General features: G+C 48.8%; 1 protein-coding gene, 1 non-coding gene and 1 pseudogene across 2 annotated transcripts; 2 read left to right on the plus strand and 1 right to left on the minus strand.

Moving 5' to 3' along the window:
* Positions 1-2,585: 2,585 nt before the first annotated feature.
* LOC136127694 (small nucleolar RNA SNORA76) lies at positions 2,586-2,750 on the minus strand. Its single transcript, XR_010656152.1, has one exon. It is a non-coding gene; the product is annotated as a small nucleolar RNA SNORA76 (small nucleolar RNA).
* Positions 2,751-11,615: 8,865 nt separating this feature from the next.
* Positions 11,616-12,052, plus strand: LOC136127097 (large ribosomal subunit protein uL24-like; annotated as a pseudogene).
* A 9,154-nt stretch (positions 12,053-21,206) lies between these two features.
* On the plus strand, positions 21,207-22,965 carry THY1 (Thy-1 cell surface antigen). The gene is made up of 3 exons (XM_065882808.1): positions 21,207-21,243; positions 21,741-22,076; positions 22,618-22,965. The coding sequence occupies exons 1-3, from the start codon at positions 21,207-21,209 to the stop codon at positions 22,728-22,730; spliced, it is 486 nt and encodes a 161-aa protein (XP_065738880.1). The 3' UTR covers positions 22,731-22,965.
* The last annotated feature ends 1,938 nt before the right edge of the window (positions 22,966-24,903 follow it).

Raw genomic sequence — 24,903 nt, forward strand, 5'->3', positions numbered from 1 at the left:
TTTTCATGTACCTGTTAGCCGTCCATACGTGTTCTTTGCAAAAATGTCTATTCAGATCTTCTGCCCATTTTTTAATTGGATTGTTTGGGTTTTTTGCTATTGAGTTGTATGAGTTCTTCACATATTTTGGATATGAACGCCTTGTCAGACATATGATCTGCAAATATTTTCTTTCATTCAATAGGTTGCCTTCAGTGTGATGTCCCACTTGATTTTTGCTTTTGTTGCCTTTGCTTTTGAATCAGATTCAAAAAATCATCACTAAGACCTCGTAAAAAAGCTTACCGCCTATGTTTTCTTCTAGGAGCTTTACGGTTTCAGGTCTTATGTTCAAGTCTTTAGTCCATTTTGATTTTGTTGTTTTTTTTGGGTTTTTTTGTGTTTTTTTTTGCGGTACGCGGGCCTCTCACTGTTGTGGCCTCTCCCGTTGCGGACCACAGGCTCCAGACGCGCAGGCTCAGCGGCCATGGCTCACGGGCCCAGCCGCTCCGCGGCATGTGGGATCCTCCCGGACCGGGGCACGAACCCGCGTCCCCTGCATTGGCAGGCGGACTCTCAACCACTGTACCACCAGGGAAGTCCTAATTAAAATTTTTTAAAATTTTTGAAAGAACTCTCTTGTAAAAGCCTATAACCTTGTTTTAATGTTATAGCACTATTCAGAATTTTGGTAAGTGACATATCTTCTAGGGATTTGTCCATTTTATCTAACCTCAAATTCATAGATGGTATTATTTGTTGACATTATTTTATTCAACATTGTTGTATCTGTAGCTACATCCTCTTTTCACTCATACTGTTAATTATATATATCTTTTTCTCTCCTTCTCTCTCTCTCTTCCTCCCTCTGTCTCCTCATTACACCAGAGATTTGTCTCTTCGTTTACCTTCTTGAGAAACCAACTTTAACTTTTGTTGAGTCTTTCTGCTGCATCAGTGTTTTCCGTTCCACTGATTTCTGCCCATATTTTCACTACGTCCTTCCTTCTGCTTTCTTTGAGCCTATTCTGTTGTTCTTTTCTCCGCCACTTACTTTGGATACTTATATTAATGTTCTTCAGCCTTTTTTCTTTTCTAATATAAGAATATAAAACCATAAATTTCCCTTGAAACATCTTTGCTGTATCCTACAAGTTTTTATATGTAGTATTTCCATTGTCAGTCTGTTTCAATTACTTTTCTTTTAACGTGACATCTAACGTTGCCAACTTTATCTTGTGCATTTGTGTAAGAACATTTAGTTTACAGGTTTCGGGGTTCTCTCAAACTGTATAATTTGCTTTGAGAAGTACACTCAATACAATTTTTTAATTGTTTAAAGCTGCATTCAACATCAAACTTACCTTGGGTAACTTTTGACATCTGTGGACAAAGCTAATTGTGTTTTTTTAAACATCAACAGCACCTTGCCTGAACAGGACTTTAAAGAAATTAATACATCGAAAAAACGTATTTGAACCCTTATTTGATTACTTTAATTGCACCATTAAAACATTTGACTTAAATTATTGGACCATTCCAGTCAGTGTACTGTTCTGATTTATCATTGTGTAGGCCAATTTGCCTATCAGTGTGCATGTCTTTTTCGCTGGTCTTATAATTTTTGTGCAATAATTAAAGGCAAAGGACCAGATGCACTATTGTGTAAAGAGATTACACATGACTGTACCCTATTGCACTTAATCAAATAGTATGTGGGGATTTACAATCGCTTGCACTGTTTCACAAAATAAATATCTCATGTCAAATACTAGATAAGCATCTAAGTTATTTCTACTTAATCCTGTTTAGATAATAGGAACAGAATAAACTGTGGTACAGAATAAACCTGGGCCCTCAGCTGCCAGTAGCAGCTTCAGTTTCTTTGGTGGTCAGGGGACCCGTTCTGTTAGAGGATCGAAAGTAGACCACACCCTGATATAAGGTAGGCGCTATTATCCTCGATTTGTATTTTTTAAAGTCCTGCTCCTGAGCTAGAGTTTACACCAACTGCCTACTAACCCTGCTAACTTGGGGCCCCCCTCCAGTTATTAAGCACCAAAGCGGCTAGACATGGCACTTGTGCATAACTGCCCTTCAACACGTTCTGCCTTGTACTCAGAAATGATGCACATTTCACCTAAATCCAGGAGGGATCGTTATCATCTAGAAAGTGGCTTACGAAGGAGTGACTGTGCATTTATTTAGGTGCCTATGTTGCGTCCCGCAATGCACAGAACCCTGTCTTTGTGAGCTGTTCAAGCTATCTGGGGCATATCCAAATAAGCAGTTGACCCTAAACGGCGGTTTTTCTAAGTAGTCCGCGAATACACCTCAGCCAGACGAGCTCAGCCCATGCAGCTCAAGGCCGGGAGCCAGTTCGTGTCAAGTGCACTACAGCGCTGTCTGTTCAAGGCCACAGCCGGATTCTCACCTCCCCTCCCTGCAGACACCCTCCACGCCGCGTTTGAATGAACCTGCCCCGTCTCACTGATTTCCACGGAGAGGACAGGACACTCGGACTCACAGGACAGGCACAGGAATAAGCAGAGACTGCAGGACCCCCGAGGTCTTCCCCCGCCCCCAGCCCCGGCAGCCTAGGGCCACAGCCTAGCTCGCTGCTAAAAGAGCCGCCGCCGCGGGACAGACGGCCCCAGTTATGCGCAAGCGCATGCTGCTCTGGCGCTGCAGCCTGATATCCCCGCCCCGCTCCCCCCCCCCCCCCACGACCGGCGCCACGCGCAGGCGCGACGAGGGCTCAAAGGCAGCGCGTTTAATTACTTTTAAATATATGCGATGCTTTCTTCTTGTTCATGAGACAGGTTTTGGTTTTTTTTCCAAATATATAGAAAATGTTTTAAATTGTCCTTTTGTTATAAACTTCTGTTGAATTGTTTTGTAAACAGAGAGTCTATTATAACGCCTACACTTTAAAATATGTAGGGAAATTTTGTCATTAATTTTTATGAATGTTCCATGTATACTTGGGGGAAAAGAATGTTTTCTAATTGTTCGATGCCAAATTTTATATAGGTCCATTAGAAAAAGTCTGTGTTGTGTTTCCATTCATTATACCATTGCTGATATATATTTTTCTACTTACCAATAAACAAGAGAGATGCATTGAAATCTTCCACTAAAATGAAGGATTGTTCATTTTTTCCTTATTGTACTATTAATGATAGATGTGACTTGAATCTCTTTGGATACTGCCTGTCCTTCATTCTTTCTCTTCTCTCCTTTAATTAGACATTTATCAGACCATCTGATTTCTAGCTTCTCTCTCTTAATTTCTCATATTCTCCATCTCCTTTTCCTCTTTGTGGCATTCTGGATAATTTCTCCAAATACACCTTTCCGTTTACTATTTTTTTCTTCAACTGTGTCTGTCAAAACTGTGCTTTTTAAACCTATCCACTGAGTTTTCATTTCAACAATTATTTTTCATTTTGAGGTGATCCTTTTTTGTGAGGTTATATTCATATAACCTGAACTTAACCATTTGAAGTCAGTAGCATTCAGTACATTCACAATATTGTACAACCACCACATTTGGTTTTTTTTATTTCAGATCTCTTTGTTCCTGATGATTTCCTATTATACGCTCTTTGTAATTATATTTCTTTGAAGCACTGCATTTTTATACGTTTAATTCTTTTTATTGTTTTTTGTTTGTTTGTTTGGCCATACCTTGTGGCTTGCGGGATCTTAGTTCCCTGACCAGGGATTGAACCTGGGTCCCGGCAGTGAAAGCACAGAGCCCTAACCTGGAACTCTGGAACACTGGAACACCAGAGAATTCTCTGTTTTGTACTTTTTTAAAAAGGAAATTCTTCTTGCTACATTTAAGATGCTGACAACAGTCCTTCTCTTGTGACAGGGCCAGGATAAAGGTGATGCAAGCAATGTGAATCGTGCAAGTGTTGACTCAGATCCAGTCTTTGTTTCAAAGGCTGGTATCTTGTTCATCATGGCTTTTTTTGCATTTGTTTTGGTTTTTGAAATATTGCCAATAAAATATTGTTTATCTCTGTCACTGAGGTTTTGGGCATCCTCTGAAATGTTGCACCCCAGACAGTGTCTTACCTCACCCTAGTCCCCTCCCTAAATTTCAACCCAGCACCATTGGGAACTGAAGGATATGCAGTCGGAATAGTAGGGGGGAGCTCGCCCCATTCTGCCTCTTCCCGTGAGAATAAGGGGCTTCCTGAAGTGCATCCCTCAGCCTCAGGTGGCACAAACAAGACCCCCACCCTTCTTCCTGACACTCCCCCAAGCCTCCTGACCCCCACAGGTTCCAGGCCCCCAGAGTGAGGCCACATTGCTCAGGAGGCAGGGACGTGAGGCCCCACGCTACCCAGTAAGGAGCTGGATAAAAGGTAGCTGCCAGAGTTTGTACTGGGGAAACCTCAGGGGGACCCTAATAAATGGGCGTGCCCTATTCCCTTCATCCTTAGCAACATTCATTTCTGGAAGTGTTGCTTTCCCTTCTGTTTTCTGAGTGGGCTGAAGTAAGTGCAGGCATCTTGAGAGTGCATTTAAGGAGATGTGTTGGAGGGCGTGGCCTGGCTTGTCCAGTTCTCTCTCTTTCTTACTCTCCTGGGGGATTCGCTTATGAAATCAGATCCTCCCAACATGAAGAAAAAGTTTAACTGTGTTACTCTCCCTTGAATGAAATAGGAATTTTTTAAGTAAATGTCTATGAAGCAGTATATATTTTTTAAATGCAGCAAAGTAGAGATTTCTCAAAAAAATGTGGTGATCTTTAAATATTCAACAATTTAGAATATCCTCTCTAGTTAATAATGGTGTATTCTATAAAGAGAAAACAATATATTTTAGGTACATATTATAAAAGACAATCTATACCACTTATAGATCTACATCTATATGAACATATATATGATATATATACTTTATTTTTAAATGGGATCAAATTCTAGAACAATGTAGTCCAACAGACATTTCTGCAATGATGGCAATGTTTTATATCTGCACTGTCCAACACGGTAGCCGCTAGCCACAGTTGCTACTGAGCACTTGAAATGGAGCTAGTGTGACTGAGGATGAGAATTTCTAATTTTATTTTATTTTAGATAGTTTAAATTTAAATGTATTTAAATAGCCACAGGTGTTACTGTGCTGTATTAAGCAGCGCTGTATAGCATTTCACAAACATTTAATTCACTTAACATTGATTGGCAAGGTCTTTCCAATTCAATAAATATGCTTTTCAAACATCAGTATCTATGTACATGATAACACTAATAGGTTAAAAAGTGTAATGTAAAACTAGGTTAAAAAGTGTAATGTAAGAAAGTGTAATGAAAAAAAACTAGATAAGTTTTTTTTTTAAGACCATACATGACCCAAATAAAGAAACCTAGAAAATCTCATTAAGGTATTTTTTAAAAGGAAGAGGAAGGGCTTCCCTGGTGGCGCAGTGGTAGAGAGTCCGCCTGCCGATGCAGGGGACACGGGTTCGTGCCCCGGTCCGGGAGGATCCCACATGCAGCGGAGCGGCTGGGCCCATGAGCCATGGCCTCTGAGCCTGCGCGTCCGGAGCCTGTGCTCTGCAGCGAGCGGGGCCGCAACAGTGAGAAGCCCGCGTACCGGGAAAAAAAATAAAAATAAAAAATAAAAGGAAGAGGAAGAGGAAGAAGATTAGTAACAGTGGAAGATGAGGTGGGACAGGACTGAAATATCCAAGGACCAAAAGACAGACTGTCAAGCGTGATGTTGGTGAGGAAGATGATGCTAGGTAAGGCAAAGAGAAATGCAGAGCCTACACATGCAGTCCCGTATAGGAATTTGAGTTTTGTTCTAAAAGAAAAGAGAAAATATTGTTATTGAAGAGTTTTATTTTTTTATTTATTTATTTCTAGCAAATGTGGTTTTTTTTCTAATATTTAATTTTTTTTTTTTTTTTTTTTTTTTTTTTTTTTTTTGCGATACGCAGGCCTCTCACTGCTGTGGCCTCTCCCGTTGCGGAACACAGGCCCCGGACGCGCAGGCTCAGCGGTCATGGCTCACGGGCCCAGCCGCTCCGCGGCATGTGGGATCTTCCCAGACCGGGGCACGAACCCGTGTCCCCTGCATCGGCAGGCGGACTCTCAACCACTGCGCCACCAGGGAAGCCCCTAATATTTAATTTTTTAAACATCTTTATTGGAGTACAATTGCTTTACAATGGCGTGTTATTTTCTGCTTTATAACAAAGTGAATCAGCTATACATATATATATATCCCCATATCTTTTCCCTTTAATACTTATTTATTTATTTGGTTGCACCAGGTCTTAGTTACGGCAGATGAGCGCCTTAGTTTTGGCTTGCGGGCTCCTTAGTTGTGGCATGTGAACGCTTAGTTGCAGCATGCATGTGGGATCTAGTTCCCTGACCAGGGGTTGAACCCAGGCCGCCTGCTCCCTCTGGAAGCACAGAGTCCTATCCACTGCGCCACCAGGGAAGTCCCCACTGAAGAGTTTTAAAGAGGAGCAGGACATGATCTGCTCCATGTCTAAAAAGAGCATTGATTTGGAAAATGGCCTGTAAGGGGCACAAGGAAGATTATTTAATAAATTTAAGGAACAGTTGAAAATAGTATTCAAGAGCTCAGCCTCATACCTGTTGATGAACTTCTCTGTGCCTCAGTTCCTCATTTGTAAAACGGGGTTAAAAATGGTACACCTACCTTGAGGGTTATTTTGAGATTAAAAAGAACTAGTGTTTGTAATACACTTAGACAGTGCCCGGCACGTAGAAAGTGCTTTATAAGCCATTTACTCTTATTATGACTGCATTAGTCCAGAGGAAAGATGATGTAAGCTTTGAGTGGTAGCGGTGAAATTATTTTGGTGGAAGACTGCAGCTGTAGGAGGCTGTGGAGTTAAAAGGTTTATGGAAGGTAGATGGGAGACGTGAGTGGGCGGCATGGGAAATGAAGTAATCATAGATGACTTCAGAGTTTTTGGCTTAAGCAACTGTGCTGATGGGGGTCCCATTTATGCAGTAGAAAAGACTGGAGGTCAATTTAGGACATATCAGATCTCCATGTGGCTCTACTAAGTAATAGTTGATCAATGGGCCAGAGCTCAGGGAAGAGTTTGGACTGAAGTTATAAACATGTTCTTCATTTTTGCAAGAGGGAAAATATTTAGTAATATAATTTGAATTGGACATTTAGTAATAATATTTAAAGGCACTCAAATCCTAAGAAATTTGATAGATCAAACACATGTAAAATTATATTTGTATAAATCATTCACTGAAGCATTGTTTGTAATAGTACAGTTTGTAAATCACCTAAATAGCCACTGATAGGGGACTGGTTAAAGAGCCTGTAATATGATCATAAATGGAATGTTATACCACTGATAAGAGAATTAGTCAAATCCATATGTCCTGATATGTCAAGAAAATGATGCTCAAGAGACATTGTTCAGTGAAAAAATAAGATGCACAGCAAAATGTATAAAAGACTATATTTGTGTGTGCTCCATACCTCTCCTCTAAAAAACAGATTTGCAATGTTATATTCATGGATTATTTCAGGAAGGATACATGATTGCTAACAACTGTAGCAATGGCTAGAGGACAGGAGTTGATCAAGATTTACTTTTTACTCCATGTTCTTTGGTATCATTGAATTTAGAACCACATATATGCATTACAAACATTTTAAGTATGTAAAAAAATTTTTTAACATGGTTTCGGGGGAAAAAAATCACTCTGGTAGCATTGTGGAGCCATGTGCAACAAACTGGCATCAGGAGACCAATTAGCAGGCTACTGCAATACTCCAAGTGAGAGAAGATGAGTACTAGCGCTAGGGCTGTGTCAGTGAGGGTGGAAAGAAGAGCTGCCTCCAAGAAGCATTTTACAGGTAGAACTCAAACTCAGAGGAAAGGCTGGTTATGGGGGTGAAAGCAAGAGAGGATGACTCCCAGGGTTTGGGCTAAGAAAGATTTTGTACTCGGAGTCACTCCCCACCCAGGTCTACCCATTCCTCTAATAGCTCCTGGAAGGTTGGATGGACAGAGATCTTCCTGGGAAGGCTGAAGAGAGGGGCTGGGGGGAGTGTCTAAGTGAACAGAGAGCTCCAGCCACCACCACTGCCCCCGCCCCCACACACACACAGCATCACACGGACTCCTGGACTGTACCTCATGCTCTCACCAGAGAAGCTGAAACACATGCTTTCCTACTCAGTGCATTCGGAAAAAAGAATACCCATCGACATTCTCCTCCCTTCCTTCCTGCCAACGAGCAGCAGAAATGCCTCCAACATAAAGAAAAGGTTTCTATTTTTTTTTTCATTTTCCCCGTCTAAGAGTTGAATTTCCCCTCTTAGAGAAAATTCCTCCTACTTTGGATTAGCCTGACCCAGAGTAGCTGCAGGATGCTGTATTTGCATGCCGCCATTCTATTGGCCGAAGCCAGCTGGAAAGGGGTGTTGAGTAATTGTCAGCCTCTTCAGAAGGAGTTAACATATTATGAGCTTGCGAGTCAGGAGGTAACAGCTTGCTTACAAGGCAGCTTTGCCCAAGATGTGTCCTGGCTCTGGAAAAGTTAAGGTGGAGGTGGCTTCAGACAGCTGTGGGACCTCTGCCCGTATTTTTTTGTTTTCCCCAAAAGCCAGTAAAAAAAATGCTAACTCTGCTCACATTCCACAAGGATGAGTCTTGTTTATCCCTAGGCACAGCGGTACCCGCCAAAAAACTGCTAATCCGTTTTCCCTTTACTGGAGAGACTGAGTCAGGACTCAGGGGGGCTATTCTCACCTCTCAGACAGCCCTTTCTGGCCCTCCTCTGACTTTGTGCAGACTGAGAAGAGCTGAGCTCAGCCAAGCCAAAACCCTGAGGTTGAGCCTGAAAAAGCCCAGCAGCCCCACAGCCCATGCTCTCGAGCATCTTTGCCAGGCGCTGCTGCCCAGGAGATGGGCACGGGCAAGATCTCACCAGCGGGCAGGTCCTGACCTTCATGGGAGACTCCAGTCCTTTGCTTTGGAAACCAGCAACCCCCCTCACCACCTCTAGCCTCCTATGAGAGAAGAGGAAACCACCAGCAGCCCCTCACATACCAGGTTCACATCCTCAGTCTTTTCCGACTCACTGCCCAACACATGACTATATTAACCAGGTAGTTTATTTTCTGTATTCTGATGCTTTGACATCTGGGGTGACCGCCCCTCCCAGGGGCAGCCAATCCCTGGAAGTAGTAAACCACTCACCCACCAGTGCACCTTTCAAATGCAAACCAACCAATTCAATCAACCAAACAAATTAACCAATCTAATTCAATTAACCAATCGGATTTGAGGGTGCCCACACCCTCAACCATCTCCTTTATCAGGCTCTCACATTCCAGATCACTAGCCACCTGCCCTAATCATCCCATGGCCAGGTACCAGCCAACTGCAGACACCCTTGTGCCCCAGAGACCACTGAGATTATTCAAACTAGCCAATCCTAAACCTGTTTAATCTGCCTTATCTGTCCCTTCCCACAGAAACCACAAAAATGGCTCTTGCCCACAATATCCCATTTGCCTCCGCCTCCAACACTGGTGCCTCCCAGTGCAGCCCCCCCACCCCCCGTAGAGTGGCGTGCATCCCTCTTGAGATCTATGAATATAACCAACTACCTTTTCAGTGGTAGTCATCTCCTCATCTGCTGGCCCTGCCATACCTAAATCATAATAAAACCTATATTTTTAAACAATGACCTCAGACCTCAGCTCCCACCAGCTTCTGAAACTGTCCTCACCCGGTGACCACCCTGTGGTTAAGTCTAGTGAACGCGTTTTAGTCTTTACTTGACATCACTGACCACTTGCCCATTCCTGGGGTGTGGCTCTCTCCTGGCTCTCTCCTGGCACTTCCTCACACTCCTTTGTGGCTTAAACACCAGTGCTCCTTCAGGTCCTGTCCTGGGTTTTGTTTTCTTCTAGGACCACGGTGCCCGCTGGGCGCTCATTACCACCTATTTGCCAACACCTACTAGACATTTGCCCTCCGCTCAGACCTTGCTCCTCAGCCCCAGCCTGGACCTCTGCACTGCGCGTCCCACAGGACCTCAAACTCAACATGGCTGACATTGAACTCATGATCTTTTGCCTCAAAGCTGCCTCATCTCTTCTCTTCTTTCAGAGCAACCACACCAAAAACCTGGGAATTCTTGCCAGACCTCACCAAACACACCTATGAAGTGCCCGTGTGCTGTGAATTCTCCCATGTGGGTCTCTTTCATCTGTCCCACCTCTTCCATCTCCACTGCTCCTGTCCCATTTCAGGTCCTCATCCCCTTCAACCGAACTCCTATGGTCCCAATTGTGCTGCATCCAGTCCTGTGCATCCTTCCAATCCCACACCATCGCATCAGTTTCCACTCATCTCTCCAGAAAGCAAGTCTCATCACACTTCTCCCTGTTTCAGAGCCTGCCATGGCTCCCCACTGCTTACTGCATAAAGTCTAAAACCTTTAGCCTTATAAATCCAGTCTTCTGTGATCTGGCTTCTTCTCCCTCCCCAGCCACATCTCAGGCACCATCCCTCCACTCCCCCTGCCCAATCCATGTGTGAACCACACAGAACTTCAGAATGTGTTGTTCCCCAGACACAGTTCACACTTCCATGCCTTTGTTTCTGAGACTCCCTCTGTTGGAAACGCCTTTCTTCTTCTTTCCAGAAAAATAACCACTACTTTCTCCCAAACTCTCCTTGGAATTTCCTCCCTTTTTTGCCTGACAAATAGCACCAACGATACTTGATTGCTCTTATTTCTTTATATGTTCATTCAAAAATATTTATTAAGAATCTGCTTTGTGCTAGGACCCGGAGGCCCTAGAGATACAACAGTAAATAAGGCAGACACAGACCCTGACCTCAAGGAAGTGTCCATCACACCACACTGTTCCCCCAGAAGCTGCCTTCTGCCGCTCTACCTCTGCTCTGAACCCACTACAAGACGAAAGGACCAGCTGAGCAGGAGACGCTCCATGTGGCCCTCTGTTAATCCCCTACACCGCCCCAGAGTAATCTTTTGAAAGAAGGCATCTCTCTGGCCATTCCACACCCTTCCGATAAAACTCTGATGACCTCACATTACCCACGTTCCTCAAATGGGTCTTCCCCGTTTTGCCAGATATCCCTCTCAACATTCATTGCCACAGGCAACCCCCAAACCACCTGTATTTTCCCACATGCGCTTTGCTTTGCTTTGTCTCTACGCCTTTGTTCATGCCCTCTCCTTCACCTTAAATGCCCTTCCTTCTCTTCACCTGGTTTATTTGTTATCTACTGCTGTGTAACAAACCACTTGGACTAGTAACTAAAGGCAACAACCATTCTGTGAGTCAGCAGTTTGGTCAGGGGTCAGCTGGGACGGCTCATCTGTACTCCATACGGACTTACAGGGCTCACCCATGTATTTGTTGTCAGTTGACAGGTGGACGGGGGGCTGGACGAACTTAGAACGTCTCACTCAATACCTGGCAATTCGGTGGGGCTGTTAACTGGAGCATTTCAGTTCAGCTGTCTCCATGCGGCTAGCTCGGGCTTCCTCACGTGGCAGCTGGGTTCTAAGAAGCAAGCGCTCTTCCCTTTTACAGCCATCGCTGAAGTGCCAGCGGCCAAAATGAAGTTCAATCCCTTTGTGACTTCTGACTGATGGAAAACCGGAAAAGAAATTTCAGTGCACCTTCCCACATTCGCAGGAAGATTATGTCTTCCCCTCTTTCTAAAGAGCTGAGACAGAAGTACGATGTTCGATCCATGCCCATCCGAAAGGATGATGAAGTTCAGGTTGTACGATGGCACTACAAAGGGCAGCAAATGGGCAAAGTAGTCCAGGTTTACAGGAAGAAATATGTCATCTGCAATGAGCGAGTGCAGTGGGAGAAGGCTAATGGTACGACTGTCCATGTGGGCATTCACTCCAGCAAGGTGGTTATCACCAGACTAAAGCTGGATAAAGACCGCAGAAAGATCCTCGAATGTAAAGCCAAATCTCACCAAGTAGGAAAGGAAAAGGGCAAATATAAGAACGAAACAATTGAGAAGATGCAGGAGTAAAGTAATCTTGCATACAACTTTCATTAAAAACCGTTAAAGTGAAAACAAAAAAAAGAAGCAGCAAGCCCTAATGCACAAGCATTTATGAAGTTTCTGCCTGATCACATTTGCTCAAATCCCATTGGCCAACGTATGTCATATAGCTGAGTCCAGAATCAATATGGAAGAGGTGTGACTCCCTGGAGAGCCATGAAGGTAGCAATCTACCACAGTCTGCCCTCTACCCCTAATGATGCACAGCCTTCCCACATGTGAAATATACACCTCCTACCAAAACACCCGAAGTAGTATCCAATCATGACAGCAGGCTCAAAGTCCTTGATCTCATAACATGCAGCAGGTCTGGATGTGGCTGAATCTCCTGGGGTACAACTCCTCGGGTGTGGCTCCTTTTGATCCAGAAGTCTGTGAGCTAACAAGACAAGAAAACTGCTCCCCACGTGCCCAGCATACAATGGTAAATCATGTAGAGGATAACCTCAATAGATGCTCCCCTTAAAAGGGGGGCACATAGCAATCATGGAATTCAAAGCCATTCTGGAATCCAACCAGGCACTATTATCAGGACCCCTACTCCAGAGGCAGGGAATGTTACTTGAATAGAGCTCAGTTCCCCTTGGCTTCTAGTTATATCCTCTGGGCTCTTGGTTCTGCCCTCTGAGAGGATTTTCTTTTCCATAAGAAAAGGCCTGTGTGAATATTGGCCAGCTTACTGTCCATAGATAGTTGGGGGGCCCAAGGCCTCTTTTCATTTTTAACTGTGTCATTCCCTTTGAGTCCAAACTGATAGAGTTTTTGCCAACACAATACTCTTTAAAACTTTATGGGTTTTCTGTGAGTATTATTGGGTTCACTTTGTGCACCAAAAGTCACATGCATAATTAGTTTCAAGAAGACTCTATTTCTGCTATGGGACAGCATCCTTAATTTTCTCAGAAACCCTTTTTCTTAACTGAGAAGGTCTACTAAGCACCGTCTTAAATCTTCCTGGAGTCTGAACGAAGTTTCTACAGTCATACGCTTGATTTAATCTTTACCCTTAGGCTAGTTTTCACTTTGAGAATCTATTGCCTGCTGGAGAGACTGGAAATGAGACCAGTTTTCTTTTCCATCTCAGCAAACTGGACAGCTCCTCATTTAGCTCATCTCTCTTATAATACCTTATCATGCCAGCTAGAAGCACCCAAATGACACTTTCAGCATTCCGTCTCTAGATCCCTTTAGCTAAATCCACACTCAGTAGGTGCGTTTTCTGTTACCAAAAGCAATGTTTTTGCCCATTGTTTCTCCACCGTATATAACATGAGTCGCCCTTGGTCCAGCCTCCAAACAGTTTCCTTACTGCTTTCCCAGCCTCTCCCACTAGTTCATTCACAGCCCCTCCGGCCTGCACTACAGCCTCCTTGCTGCTTATCCTGCAGACCTTTGCCCACCACCCAGCTCCAAAGCCACTGCCCCATGTTTAGGGTTTTAAAGCATGTTTAGGTACCACACTTCTAGGTACCAATTTATGTATCAGGTACCTATTGCTACATAACAAATCACCTAAAACAACAGCTTCAAACAACCACCGTTTTATTAAGTTCACGGATTCTGTGGATCTGGAATTCAGACTTGTCTCTGTCCCGCACTATCTGGGACCTCAGCTTGAAAACTCGAACAGTTAGGCGGACAACTCAAACAGCTTGGGGCTGGATTGTCTGGAAGCTTCTTTATCTACATGACCGGAGCCTGGGCTGAAATGACTCTGAAAGCTAGGTTCACGTGGGTCTAGAGTGTTTACATGGTGCCTCTCCACAGGACGGGGGCTTCAACAGCATAGCCTTAGGGTCGTCAGACATCGCATATGGCGGTTCCAAGAGCAAGTGTCCCAGAAAACAAAGTAAAAGCTATATGGCCTTTCTAAGACCTAAATTCAAAAGTCTTTTAGCATCACTTCTGTCATATTCTGTCGGTGGGAGCAGTCACAAATCCATTAAGACTCGGGTGGGACACAGACTTCACTTCTTGAGAAAGGAAGATCAAAGAATTTCTATCCAGGTTTTAAAACCACCTTCGTAAGCTTATTGGGGGTGGCTCATTTCTGTTCTTGGTGGCATCAGTTAGGATTACACGTGTGTTTGTGATCATGTGGCAGGTTAACTGGGGGCTAGCTGATCCCAAGTGGTGGTTGATACAAACTGAGGCACCTCAGTTCTCTACGTGGTTTTGCTCAAACTTTCTCATGTGGCAACTGGATTCCAAGAAGGCAAGTCCCAACTACAAACACTTAGCAAGCTTCTGCTGGCATCTCATTTGCTGACAGCCCATTGGCCAAAGCAAGGCACATGGCCAAGTCCAGAGTCAATGAAGATGGAGATCACATGAGGGCATGGATATCAGGATACATGATTCACTGGAGGGCAGTACTGTAACAGTCTACTACACCTGGGTAACCCCCATTTTTCTTTAGACTCAGTTCATGCCTCCCCTCTTCCAACAAGGCCTCTCTTGACAGACTGGGTCATTAGTTGTCCCTTCTTTGAGCTGCCACAATACTTTACACACATCTCTACCTCTGCACTTACCCTATTGTTTTCTAACTATCTGTTTACCATTTTCATCTCCCCCACTGGACAAGCCTTCGAAGGCAGACTGTGCTCTATTGATCTTTGTATTCCCAGGGTCTAGTCCTGTGTCTAGAACATTGTGCCTAACAATAATGTCTTTCAGGACTTCCCTGGTGGCGCAGTGGTTAAGAATCCGCCTGCCAGTGCAGGGGACATGGGTTCGAGCCCTGGTCCGGGAAGATCCCACATGCTGCGGAGCAACCAAGCCCATGCGCCACAACTACTGAGCCTGCGTGCCACAACTACTGAAGCCCACGCACCTAGAGCCTGTGCTCCACAACGAGAGAAGCCACTGCAATGAGAAGCCCGCGCACTGCAATGAAGAGTAGCCCCCGCTCACCACAACTAGAGAAAGCCCACACGCAGCAATGAAGACCCAAAGCAGCCAAAAGTAAATAAAGAAATAAAGTTTTAAAAATAAAAAATGTCTTTTAATTATTTGATTAAACATTCATGAATAAACCTTCTTAAATAAATGTTGAAAGTGTTATCTCCATTGGTGCTTTGACCTCTCGCCCTCTGCCCTGCATTCTAAGAGAAACTTCTCTTTTTTGTCATACTCTCCAACCAAACATGCATTTCTTCGGGGAGTGACCTCACTCAAGGAGTTGACCTCAACTAGAGATTAGGAGAGGCAGCAGAGGGTCAAGCAGTGGTTCCAAGATTTTTCAATTACATAGACTACTCATATTTCCAAAGAAGTTTGGGGAGCAACAGAAAGTTACCACTTTTTGTGCCTAGAAGGGACATTAAAAACACACCACCTACCACCATCAGTTCAAAAAAAACGGAAAGGTATAACCTTAGAATGAAAAAATAGACCATTGCAAAGAAGGGCCGGTGTGTGGCCTCAATTAGCCCAAAATTAGAGCTCAAAAGCTGTCTTAACATGTGATCCAACTGGGAAGGTCTCAAGTGGCCTAACCACAAATTCTCCTTCCCAATTATCAGTTTCTGCTGATAAGTTCTTCTGGTCAATTAACCCTCCTTTTCACAGGGACCAGGTATAATCCCTGCTTATCCCTGAGAATCAGGCTTCCGTTCCCTGCCAGCCCACAGAATTATTCAAACAAGCCAATCATATCCTCCTGCGGGAAATGAGCATTCCACCCTTTGGGTACGACAAAGCCTGCCTCACAGCTCCCGCTTTTTCACTGTTCCTGAGTGCAGCTCCTGAGTGGCAGTGCCTGGCATGTGGTGTCTTCCTCCGGGCTGTGAGTACAGGTGACTAATAAACTGCTGTCAGTCACATCTGTCCAGTGTCAGGGGTCATGTGTTCAACCATCTCCAAAACCCTAGGGTGGGAATCTGGGAATCCTCCCTTATCAACAGAGTGAACAGGAGGTGATCAGAACAAAGCAGCAACCTGACAGCTATGTTCAGAGCACCCCACATCGGCCTCGTTTCTCTCATCTCACCATGCACCAGGGAAGCCAGTCTAGCAGAAGTCTGAAGACCCACCCTGGGAGCAGTGGAGAGTACTGTACATGGAGTCAGGGGATCTGGGATCTAGCTAGTCTTGCCTGTGCTCCAAAATCTTTGTCTGACCTTTGACAAATCATTATCCTTTGTGGGTCTCATTTTCCAGCTATAAAATGATGAGATGGCTTCTGCCACCTCTGTGATTAAAAAGACAATCTGATGAAATAGGGAAATAAAAAGAGTGAATGGCTGGTAGTCCCTTGGTCATCCTAAAGGAATGTGCATTTTTATTACTTTGTGGGTTGTTTTTTATATTTATTTATTTATTTGGTTGCGCCGGGTCTTAGTTGTGACAGGTGGGCTCCTTAGTTGTGGCATGCGAACTCTTAGTTGCAGCATGCATGTGGGATCTAGTTCCCTGACCAGGGATCGGACCTGGGCCCCCTGCACTGGGAGCGCAGAGTCTTAACCACTGCGCCACCAGGGAAGTCCCAGAATGTGCATTTTTAGAGGTGTATTTACTCCATGTGTCTCTAGATGAGGCAACTGGAGATGATGGGAGAGGAAAGATCTGAGGGACCAACAGGGCAGCCACAGTCTGCCAGTAAATCTTGCCTTGGGTGGATTCCTCTAAAGCCTTCCTGCTTTCAGCACTCCTATCCTGTGCCATTAGCAAATGGGAGTTTTAAATCTCCTCCCCAACACCACCCTGTGTTCCATCCCAGCCCCTAAATGTCTCACTTGAGCCATTAACTCCATCCAGCCGGAGACCTTGCTTTAGCAGACACACAATTGCCGCACTCTCTAGAGTCCACACTCCCCACCCCTTCCTGAAGTGAAGTGCTTGGGGACCCAGAAAATAGGCCAGGTCCTCATAAATTTATCAAAATAGCACAGCTAGGCCTTCCAACCAGCAACAACACTCAGAGACTGGGCCATAGAGTGGAAAACAGAGCATGCAGGGTCTTGTCCAGACAGAGCCCAGATATCTCCAGTAGTTAAGGGGCCTCTGGGTATCCTCATGTCTTGCCAAAAAAAGTAACCACCTCCAGCCCCATCTGTGTGTGTGTGTGTGTGTGTGTGTGTGTGTGTGTGTGTGTGTGTGTGTTCCAGTGGCGGGGTGGGGGTGGTTAGGCTGAAGCTAAAACAACTAAAGCAACTGAGCTCTGATAGGAAAGATCCCTGGACTGAGAACCAGGAAGCCGTTAAGCAGGAAAGACACTGCGTGGAGTGCCAAGGAGGAGGCTAGCACGTATTGAATGCAGCAGGAAGATGAAAGGGAAAGATGAGGTGGTGGTGGAGGTCGGCTGCCAGAGGCCAGGACATCCAGGGCCTTAAAAATTACCCTCCAGACAATGAGAAGCCAGGTCACCTGATCTTTGAAGAGGGATGGTCCCAGGCCTGGGAGCTTGTGAAAAGTGCAGACTCAGGCAGCTCTACTACTAGACTAGGGAGATCCCAGGGGGGCAGGGGCAGCTGCATTTCTCATAAAGTGCCCCAGGAGCTTCTGTTTTTTAGCAGAGCCAAGGGCCCCTGGACTTGACCATCTGTGAGGCTTGTTCCAGTGAGAAAATTCCATCATTGTAAGCGTTGGGAGGCCACCTAACCTCCAAGGGAGGGAGAGGGAAATGAATCTCCCACTTGCAAGCCCAGGGATGGCTTCCAACAGTGCCATCACACTAATGGAAACTGCAGGGAAGGAGCCAGGACCAATGTCTATGAAAGAATAGGAGAATGGGTAGGCGGGGGTGCAGAGCCAGCCCACAGGATGTCCCCACCAGAATTCACAGAGGCCACAAGGATGCAACTCAATCAAATAAACCTTTGTTCAAAAAACTTCACCTCACCTGTGGCGGGGAGAGACAAGTCATTAGCACTGGCTGTTAAAAAAAAAAATCCAAGGGCCTCTGATGACTTCAAATTAATGGGGCAAGGACAGGTGCCCCAGGGGATTAAAAGCGTGGTATTCCTTTCTAGTTGGTCCTGTCTCCTCCCCTTTCCCACAGTTCCACAATTTCCCCCTCCCACCGGTCTGGGGTGCAGCTGTGGAGTGGCTCAGCACTGAGGACTTGGGGCTCCACACCCCAAGTTGACCGGCCAGCTCTCCCACTTACTAACCATGAAGTGGGATGGAGAGTGGGCTGAGATGAACCCAGCAGATTGTGGCCATGGATGTAATGTGCCCATCAGAACGCTTGATAGAGGGTGGCACCCTTTCCCTTGTCTGAAGACCAAGAAGACAGTACTCAAGGACTTGGGTGGGAGTGGGGGCAGGAGGGGTACATGAAATTGAGAAGAACCTTCTAGCTGTCTGCACCAGGAAGTGCCAGCCCAGGAGCTGAGGGAGACAGTGCCCAAGAGCAGAAAGCCTCTGAGGGGCCGGGTGTTCTAGGTTGGGTGAGGGGGTGGAGCAGGGCTGGGGACCAGGAAAGACCAGTGCTGCCTTGCTTCTGAAGGGCTGTTCCAATGTGGAAAAACACCCTACCATCTTCCTTTGGAGAAAACCTGGACTATTGCAACACCAAAAACCTCTCACTGGCGGCTCCTGTGGAGATGGGCTCCAGCTGAAAAGGAAACGAGGAGGCATGGGCGCTGCCTAAGGGGGCTCAGTTGCCGGCCTCCATCATCCATCCCTTACCCCTTGGTTTTCCCACAGGCTTGTGAAGCCTAGGTCAGAAGAAAGGATTAAAGCCTTAAAAGGGGAGCGATCTTGGCGGGGCTCTGGGAAGCGGCTAGCGGCCCCACCCTGATCTCCAGGGTCCTGAACCCCTCCATCCCTGGTCAGGTCCGCCAGCCACAGTGAGGGCCCCCTTTGGCTGCGGATGGCCACTCTCCCGCACCAATATCGGACCGCCTCCTCCTCCCTCTGCCACCCTTTTTCCGCTACCCACTCAGCCTCTGATTGGCCGAGCCCCCGGGCCCTCCCCGCTCCTCCTCTCCCACCCCTGGTGAAAACTGCGGGCGCCGGGCAGGGTGTAGCAACTGGAGGCGGCAGCGCGTCTGGAGGAGGCTGCTGCGGCCGAGAACCGGAGCCCAGGTAGGAGCCAGAGGCAGGGCGGGACCCGGGTCGCGGGGATAGTAGGCCCCCTGGCGCCCAGGCAGGCCCTCCCGATCCGAGGCTTCGGAAAACGGTCGGAGGGCGCCCTGGGAAGGAGCCGCTCAGTGCTTGAGGAGGGGGCTGCTTGCCAGGCAGGGGCAGGAGCCGGACGCAACTGCTGCAGGCCGGGGGCCGCGGAAACTTTCGCCCGCTGGGGAACGTTCGCCTGGGGCTGGGGTGCTGGAAGGAGAACCGGGAGGAAGGGCGCTAAGGAAAGCCTTGCGTTCTGCTCTCCAGCCAGACGTCCCCAAAGCCAGCCTGCGAAGGCGGGACCAGGGTTGGGGGGCGGTGAAACTGGGGGAGCAGACGACCGCAAACTGAAGGATATCTCTGCCCTGCGACCTCGCTGCGGGCTGGGTGCGGGGCATCCAAGGAACGGGAAACCGCAGTGCCGCGGGCGGGGGCTGGGGCGGGGACTGGGAGGAAGGCTGGCAGACGGGGGAGGCGAGAACTGGAAAAGGATGAGAGAGGGGGAAGAAGGACCTCAATTGGGAAAGGAGAGGATTGGAATAGGGACACGGAATAAGGGTGGGGTTAGTCGAACGCGGGCTGGAGAGGAGGGAGCGCAAAGCTTCTCCGGGTTCTGAGCTGCGGGGACGCAAGGCCGAGGAAAGGCAGACTGCACCTCCCCTCCAGCTGTCTACCCCTCCCTTTGGCTCTACATCCCCTTGAGTCCCAGCCCCATTTCTTCCTTTCTAGTTCTAGCCGCTGCTTCCCCCGCTTCCTCTCCTAGATCCCAAGCTCGCCACCCCCTCTGTAACTCAGCGTATGCTAATCTAAACCAGATGTCGACCCCCCTTTATTCCCCAACGGCACCTCCGGGTCCCTCTCAGCAGGGGTCTGAGAGGGAACCGACTGCAGCCGCAGGCACCCGGCAGCCTCAGTCTCGCCCCTCCCTCCCCCCCTCCCCCCACTGGGCTGAGCGCCTGGGACCCTAGACGCGGCTAGCGGCGCGCCCTGCACAGCAGGGCGCACGCACCAGGGCACGGCCCCGCGCACTCGCAGGCACACGCCCCTGCTGTGGCCTCTCCCTGGCGAGCACTGCTGCAGACGGGCTAGGCTACCCGCTCTGTGTCGCCTCGCCGGGGTATAGATTCAGCCTAGGCTGCAAAAAAAAGACAGGGCAGAGAGCCTAGGCAGGGAGGCTACCGAAGCTGGACTGGAAAGCTGCAGGCCCAGGAATCCTGCCCAGAGAGCTGGACAATTGGAAACATCTTGGTTCTGATGCAGAGAACCTGTGCAATAGGATGGTACTGTCGCCTTCCCCACACACAGTCGGGAACACCCTTAGCGGTGTGCCAAGTACGGTCCTACCTGGGGCCCCACACATACCTGACCACGCTCGTCTAAGAGGCCCGCGACTAAGGCCGTGGATCACTTACTCTCCAGCAGGGCCAGATGTTTGTCATTTTTCTTAATCCCCATCACAACCCTGTGGGTATCTAAAGCCCAGGTTCATTCAGTACCTTTCGGGCATCTGTTGTATGCCAGGAACTGTTTGGGCACTGGGGATTTTCTTCTGAACGAGAAATAGGTAGGCCCTGAATGAGGAGTTTTTGTTTCATGGGTAGAGAGTTCTGATTTTGCAAGATGAAAAGGGTTCTGGAGATTGGAGACTGTACACTTCAAAGTGGTGAAGATAATAAATTGGGTGTTCTGCAAATTTTACAATTAAAAAATTAGGAAGTTCCTGACTTCCTGAAAGAAGAGGAAACGGTCAAGTTAAAGTCACTTACTCAAAGCCACCCAGCTAGTAAGTGTTCAGCACACATATACACCACGGAAGAGTGTGTTCTCCAACCACCTTGCTTTCCCAGATGGGGAAGGGCTGAGTGGCAGTGTCACATTCACTGAGAGGTGGGAGGGGAGAGGGCTGTAGAGAGGGGCTTGGATGCCCACCGTGGCCGTTATGGCATGTCTCCCAGGGGCCCCCAGCCCTGGCAGTAAGTGCGGGCACACCTGCCCCACCTCCTGGCTGATTCCCATCCTGTTGCACCCCCAGATCCAGGACTGAGCTCTCGGCACCATGAACCCTACCACTGGCATCACTCTCTTGCTGACAGGTACCGGGCAAGGGGCAGGGCTGGGATTCCAAGCACCCTGGCTGCCTTCCTTTCAGAGAAGCTAGCTTCTTCCTCGTGACCTCAGAAAGTAGAGGTGACTAAGGGAGAGAGAGGGCTCCTTTTATCCCTAAGTCAGCTGAGCAACCTAGTTGATCTTCTGACTGCCTGGGATGGTTTTTGGAAACTCAATTCACTGAGCCTGCCCCATACTGAGTTGGAATCTCCAAGTGTGAACCAGGATGTTGCATCAACTTCCCCCAAGGGCTCCTGCCCCTGGAACATACTGGTGGGACCCACAACTAGAGTAGAGGGAGGTAGGCTGGGGCCTGCAGTAGGGAAGGTAGACTGGCCCTCAGGGACCTCTGGGCGGGGAGAGGTGCTCAGAGAGCAGACCCTGTGCCCTTCCCTGGCCAGGCCGTTCTCTACTGTTAACGTGGATGGGAGGCCCCCTGCTCTACAGGTCCTCACCAACTTGGAGGGGGCACTGCTGGTGCCAGTCTTACAGGTGGCCCGTGGGCAGAAGGTGACCAGCCTGACAGCCTGCCTGGTGGACCAGAGCCTTCGTCTAGACTGCCGCCATGAGAATACCACCAACCTGCCCATTCAGTACGAGTTCAGCCTGACGCGTGAGACAAAGAAGCACGTGCTCTTTGGCACCATTGGGGTCCCTGAGCACGCATACCGCTCCCGAACCAACTTCTTCAGCAAGTACAATCTCAAGGTCCTCTACCTGTCGGGCTTCACCACCAAGGATGAGGGGACCTACACGTGCGCACTCCACCTCTCTGGCCAGACTCCCATCGTCTCCAACAGGAATGTCTCTGTGCTCAGAGGTGAGGCAAACCCCCAACAAGACCAAGGAAGCTGGGAGAGGCAGGCTGGGGAGGAACGGGCTGGCTGGGACAGCTGGCAGTCCCCTTGGCTGGGCCACAATAGGGAGTGGCCCCATAATTTCTCTCTCCTTCCCCCCACTGCTGCCTGTGCCTGGGGGAATCGCTACCTTCAGCATGAATGGGGGAAGGGCTAAGGGGACAGTCAGACAAGCAGAGTGGTGTGGCAGACGCTTCCCCCATGACTGCGGGCAAATCACTTGGCCTCCCCAAACTTCCTTCTCCCCACCTGGAAAACAGGACGGCACTAGCTACCTCACCCACAGTTTGCTTGTGATGATATTCGTTCAAAGTCTCAGGAACCTGCAAACGGGAAAGATGGTTGGTTCTGTCAGACCAGGTTGGCCCTGGTTCCAGCCAAGACATCATGGCGCCACCCTCCCCAAGGGAAAGCAGCCTTGCCCTGGGCCTGGGCCTGGGCCTGCCCGAGTCCCGGCCGCTCTTCATTCCCGCCCTGCCTCTCTGCCCCGTCCTCTGTCCACAGATACACTGGTCAAGTGCGGAGGCATAAGCCTGCTGATCCAGAACACCTCGTGGCTGCTTCTGCTTCTGCTCTCGCTGCCCCTCCTGCAGGCCATGGATTTCATCTCCCTGTGACTGGCTGGGCCCATGGAGAATACAGGAAGCCACAAGGCCCAGTCCAGAGACCCTGCTTCTCAGAGTCAGTTGACCCCCCTCCCCCCAACCTCCCACATACCTTGGGGAGAAGTGGGGACCCCACCGCCCCTAAGGAATCCCACTGCTGCATGCCATTATCTCCCATCCCCCACTGCCACCCCCTACCCTCTCCGCACGCCACTGCCTATTTGTATCCTTTGTTCCAGAGCTGCTTCTGTCTGGTTTATTTAGGACTTATCCTACCTTTTCTTTGGCAGTTTGCGAAAAGGGAAGCCAGGGTTGGGGACCTGATGGAGAGTGAGGGGATGGGAGGGGTATCAGTCCCTGGGGCCGGTCATCCTTGCCCACCGGGACTAGAGGCCTGGGAGAGACCTGGGCGAGGAGGGGAAGGGGTGTGTTTGGCCCTAGCACATCCCTCAGCAGTAGGGATGGCGCCTGAAGACCCCGGATGTGAGGGCGCTGCCAAGCGTTTGTGGCCCATCCTGTGAGGAGAGAACCGAGCGTCTCCACGAGCACTTTCCGTCACAGAAAAAAGCTGCCTTCTTACCCTACAGAAGTCCCCAACGGGCCTTGGGCCCGGCGTCTGGTCCAGTGAAAATGCAGATTCTGCCCGGGAAGCAGTGCTGATGGGCTGGTGAGGCAGGTGGAAGGCAGGGTCCATCATCCCTCCCCCCACTGAGGAAGCTAAAAATGGGAGCTAGTGTCTCTCACTGGCTCGGCCAGCAGTTGGGAGGTAGCAGAGGAGGACAGGCCCCCTCCCAGGCTATCCCAAGCTCCTAGGAGCTTCCAGAACTCAGACCTGGAGGCAGTAAATCAGGTGGAGCCCCTGGTTGAGCCACACAGAGTTCGGCCCACGTGTTCCCCCAGGAGGCTCTTCCGTCTTCCCCCAGCAGTGCCCGAGCCTTCAGATAGGCCCCCGCCCCAGAGGCCTGCCTTCTTAGGGACCTCTCGGGGGCCTGGGGCTGGCCGTGGGGTGATACCCATAAGTGGACATGCCTCGAGGGGTGGCTTTTCCCAGCAGCCAGCTCTGCACCCGGTGGCTCTTCCCCGTCCTGTGACCGTGTGTAGTGCCACCCCAGCTTATGGCGTCTCACTGAGGAAAAAGAATACTGTACAATAAAACCAAGCCTCTGGAATCTGTCCTCCTGTCTGTCTCTGCTTTGCTCCTCTCTCCCCCAGGCCCGCCCCCCTCCCTTAGCCTTGAGGGCCGACCCACCACCTCCTCGTCTCCCCCATCCCTGCTTTCTGCAGCCCTTCTCCTCCCCCCTGCCCCCCAGGGGTGGACCACTGCATGCCTGGCTTCTCAGAACCACTCTAACACGGCACGTTTGCCCAAATAAACAAATGTTCCCTCTCTGTGGACTCACCTGCCCCATGTGTGGGCCAAGCCGCATGGCGCTGGTTCCAGAACGTGCTAACAGGCACTAAGGCACGGAGTCTGCCTTCTTGGGTCTGGATGTCCTCAGAAATGCCCCGTCAGCTTACAGCTGCTATAGAGAGGGGCACAGAGGGGAGGCTCGGGAAGCGAGGCGGTACGCAGGAGCTGCCGTCATCATCAAGGTGTGAGGACAAGCATCTCTTCTTAACTCCAATATGGCCACATAAAGCACTGGGGGTGGGGAGAGAACACTGAGGCCCGTCCCCAGCTCCCTCCCCGAAAAGTCACTGAGTAGAAAGCGCCCCCTGGTAGAAGGGACTAGAACAGCATCACAGGGTGGTTCTGGGTCTCAGTTGCTGCCAGAGTGAGGCAGCCCCCAGAAGGGAATCTGGGGGAGGACAGTAGTGACTACCCAGAAGCTGACTCATTTGGTATTTAGCGCTGGGTAGGATGGTTTTTCTGAGCATTTACTTAAAGGCCCAGGATCTAAACTCACGCCACTGACTCCCACTCTTGCGACACCTCCCATTGATACCTGAGCTTTGCCAGTGACCCCCGTAGTGGCCAGGCCGGAAGAGGGCAAGAGAAGCCCTCAAGGAAGAGAGGGAGCTGCCCGAGTCACCGACCACGGGGACCCACCCATCCCCACATGGGCTGTTGGCCACTCAGGACAGTGTAGCCAGCCTGGACACAGGGCCCTTTTGCTCTGCCCTGCTTGCAGCCAAAAAATGAAGAGCCTTTGTAGGGGAAGGGAGCTCAAATGCCACCCTCGGG

This window comes from Phocoena phocoena, chromosome 8 (genome assembly GCF_963924675.1).
Source record: "Phocoena phocoena chromosome 8, mPhoPho1.1, whole genome shotgun sequence".
NCBI classification, from domain to species: domain Eukaryota; kingdom Metazoa; phylum Chordata; class Mammalia; order Artiodactyla; family Phocoenidae; genus Phocoena; species Phocoena phocoena.